Source organism: Trachymyrmex septentrionalis, unplaced genomic scaffold, assembly GCF_001594115.1.
Source record: "Trachymyrmex septentrionalis isolate Tsep2-gDNA-1 unplaced genomic scaffold, Tsep1.0 scaffold80, whole genome shotgun sequence".
NCBI lineage: Eukaryota > Metazoa > Arthropoda > Insecta > Hymenoptera > Formicidae > Trachymyrmex > Trachymyrmex septentrionalis.
The window spans coordinates 1,793,407-1,796,904 of record NW_017305988.1 but is presented as its reverse complement, the minus strand read 5'-3'; the positions used below and the strand labels follow the sequence as shown (position 1 = coordinate 1,796,904).

The 3,498-nt window shown below is 35.2% G+C and overlaps 1 protein-coding gene across 6 annotated transcripts in view; it reads right to left on the bottom strand.

Moving 5' to 3' along the window:
• LOC108754692 (follistatin-related protein 5-like) overlaps positions 1 to 3,498 on the bottom strand; it is a 40,257-nt gene that overhangs the window by 4,129 nt on the left and 32,630 nt on the right. For 5 of the 6 annotated variants that reach the window (XM_018497187.1, XM_018497188.1, XM_018497189.1 and 2 more), the window contains 5 exons: positions 3,220 to 3,453; positions 1,868 to 2,046; positions 1,148 to 1,282; positions 820 to 952; positions 71 to 282 (listed from right to left, as the gene is read on the bottom strand). In XM_018497187.1, the coding sequence (XP_018352689.1) occupies positions 71 to 282; positions 820 to 952; positions 1,148 to 1,282; positions 1,868 to 2,046; positions 3,220 to 3,453 (893 nt within the window). The remainder of the gene's footprint in view (positions 1 to 70; positions 283 to 819; positions 953 to 1,147; positions 1,283 to 1,867; positions 2,047 to 3,219; positions 3,454 to 3,498) is intronic. The other variant, XM_018497190.1, reaches the window with a different exon arrangement.

Sequence of the window (3,498 nt, the reverse complement as noted above, 5' to 3'; positions counted from 1 at the left end):
TATATATATATATATTTGTAACGTTAATTGAAATAGTAGTCTGATGTATAGACGATATTACGGTATTTACAAGGCTAACGGCGAAGGATAGAGATCGAATTATTTCGTTCGAGTGGAATACCTCCGGTTCGCTGAGGGTTTCCACGTCCGTGCCGTAACGGCGCCAAACCAAAGGCGGAGGTGGTGTTCCGGTGACGTCGCACTTAATCTCAACGTTGTCCCCGACTCGTGCGGATATGTGATTCACTTCGAGGGATTTATCCAACGACACCACCGATACACCTGCACAGATCAAAACCATCCTCGTATATATTATGTGTACGTTATACTTTGGCCAAATTGAATGGACGATCGTCCATCGTACAAACTTTGCATAATAATTCCTCGAGGTCGTTTATATATGCGCGATGGCACTGTGCCGGTCACGTGTGCAGTCTGACAATTTACGGTGACACCATTGTCCATGGACAATGCGTCCTGCATTGAGAACGTTATAATACGGATTTTCATAAGAAAATCATTTGAAAATAATTCATCACTACGTTAAATTGTACTAACCGCGGCGAACATTATTTGTCCTACAAAATTGTCAGAATAGTAATGATATAATGGAATGAATTTCGAGAACAAATATCTGTGCTGGAAGAATTTGTTTTACATTAAAGAGAGAGAGAGAGAGAGAGAAATTAGTTTTTTTTAAAAGATTAAATTAATTTGAATACATTTTAATTATTAACATAATTACATAGTTTATCTTTGTCATCGACTTAAGTAAAAGATAAATCTCACGATAAATAACAAATCACAAATGATGCTTACTATAAAGCTTGCTAAAGGCCATGTAGAACTCGTTAACGTTCAGTTTGCCATCATTATCGGTGTCATCGTAACTGATCATGTGGCTCAAATTGCATCCCGCACATAGCTCTTCCATGTTTTCTTCTTTGGCGATCTGAATGTTCGAAAGAGTTTTAAAGCTTATTCGCTAGACGCTCGAGCAATGGAAAAATCGTGTTACTGCCGTTAAAATAACGACCATCAAATAAATCTTATCGCAAGTACTTCTCCTTCAGTTTAAGTTAAACTTGAGAGAAAACGTTAATGAAGAAATACTACACGAAGAAAAGTATATTCAATGTTAAATCACCTGCAAGAGCTCTTCCCGCTCCAAATTACCGTCATTGTTTCTGTCGTAGTGAGAAAACATGATGCTGACCAAATACTCCTTACTGTGATTATCCTCGGCCATTAGTCTGGCGTGACTATATAGAAGTAAGTTGTCCTACGATGGATAAACAGAATAAATAAATGTAGCATAGTCTGATTATGTTTCAATAATTTTTTACAGTTTGTTATAAAGTATTACTGCAAAAAAATTATAAATAAATTAACAAAGATATTCTTGACTGACATATACTTTTATATATAATTTGTTTGTATTTTATATGAAGAAATCTCGATGCTTTTTATACATGCTAAATGTATAAATTGTACATAATTGTAATATATGTAAATAAATCACAGTTGAAAGCCATATAAATTACAAAGATCTCTTAAAAATATTTAATTATTTTGAATTTATATATTTTAATCATTATTATTTGATGAGAGTGAAAGAAAGATGGAGTGTTATTCGCGTATCGCAGCTTAAATAATAAATTCAAATTCGCTCCTGTTTCATATAACCTAGTAATTTTTTTTATTAAAACTATATTTGAATGCAGTCAGACAATATTAATGATAAATACAGTCATCTATTTGCAACTCAAGAAGACAGAGCAGTGCTTTTCGTCGAGAAACCGTCGTTAAATTTTTCTACGTTTTAAATCGGAAATTATTGCATCGCGGAACAAAATCGATAACATACTTTCATAATCTCGTATTCCTGCGCCGAACACTTCTCGATATCGTTCTTTCGTAGGAACGATTTGCTCACCGGATGATGCTTCGTCTTATTCTTGGACTTAGCGTACTTAGCGATATTCTTGCCTTTGGTGGAGGCATGGTACGCGAAGAAATCCTTTCGTGCCTGTGCGCTGTAATTACCTGGAAATGATGGAACATTCCATTATAAACTTCAAGTTTCCATGTAACGACATCTCTTTTTTTTTTTTATCGTTACAACTCTTAACAAACTAGACTGCTGCGCGGCTGCTATAAATTAATAGAAAACTTTTAAGTTATTATTGAGTTCATAATGAAACCAAAGTTTTGTGAGTCCGCTCGTGGTTTCTTTTTCCTTTAGAGTAAACAATGAATTAAAGTTAAAAGTATCGGCAAAGATTTGGGTAATCTTTATTTGATGTCCTATGAGATTTATACGCTGTTATGCTTATAAACTTAATTTACTGATGATTAATTAAAAAGTTATAGATTAAAAGTCGCACGATTAATTACTTATATTTCTTTATAATGTAGTGACATATCTTGTCTCTAATAGAATTCCAATTGCATTAATAATTTACAATTAAAATCTGAAAATACAGCTAATGATGCATTAATTGATTTATTTTATTCAATTGCTATCAAGAAGCTTGGTTTTTTTATAATCTTTGCTAGATAATTAAATAAAATTAAATTAAATCTAATAATTAGCTAGATACGGATGATTGAAATATTAAATATAGATAGAGTTCAATGCACGCCGCGGGGCCGATAAACCCCAGTGTTCTTCTATTTCCGTCTCTATTTCACTAAATACAAGAATTGATTTCAAGCCAGTGGAAAATCTTGTTTTACCTTTCATATTTATCATCACCAATATTTAATTAAAAATTTAGAAAGATACAGATTTTTATTACTGACAAAAATAACTGATTTTATTTCAAAACGGTTAATTCTTCAATACTACGTGATATCAGAAAATATATACGAAATATTCAATTGTCAGTAACAAAAATCTGTATCTTCCTAAATTTTTCTGATGAATATCAGTTATTATCGATTAAAATCAGAAATAAAATACATAATGTATAACGCATTGCTCTCCATCCGAGATATTTCCTCCACGTGTGCGCAAGCTTTCTGTACTGTGCAAGATAGAGATACGTAGTCTGCTTTTCAGCAAGAGACACAGATGAGGCACATTGTGGCGCAATGAATCATTACATCCTAGTTATTTGCCAATGTTGAACAAAAATGGAAACAATGATTTTCAATCATTGGGCGCGCCGTTTCTCCTCCTGGAAAGCAGCTATGCACTGTCGAGCACGTGCTCACCATTGCTGAGGCATCTAGAGAGCCTTCGGGTGCTTAACGGAGTGTCGGCGTTGCAGGCCGCGCGATGCATCTCGCAGTGATTGACGTACACCCTGCCATTGCTTGCACAGACCGGTCGATGCCTCCGCGCGCATTTATGAATGCAGACGCACCCAGCGACGAGCTCCTCACCGTCCGCGGAGACTTGGCACTCTCTTCCCACACCGCAATACTTTATCAGACATGGATCGTCGTCTGCGAAAAGGGCGAAAAATATCGCATCTCTGCCAAACGTCCCTG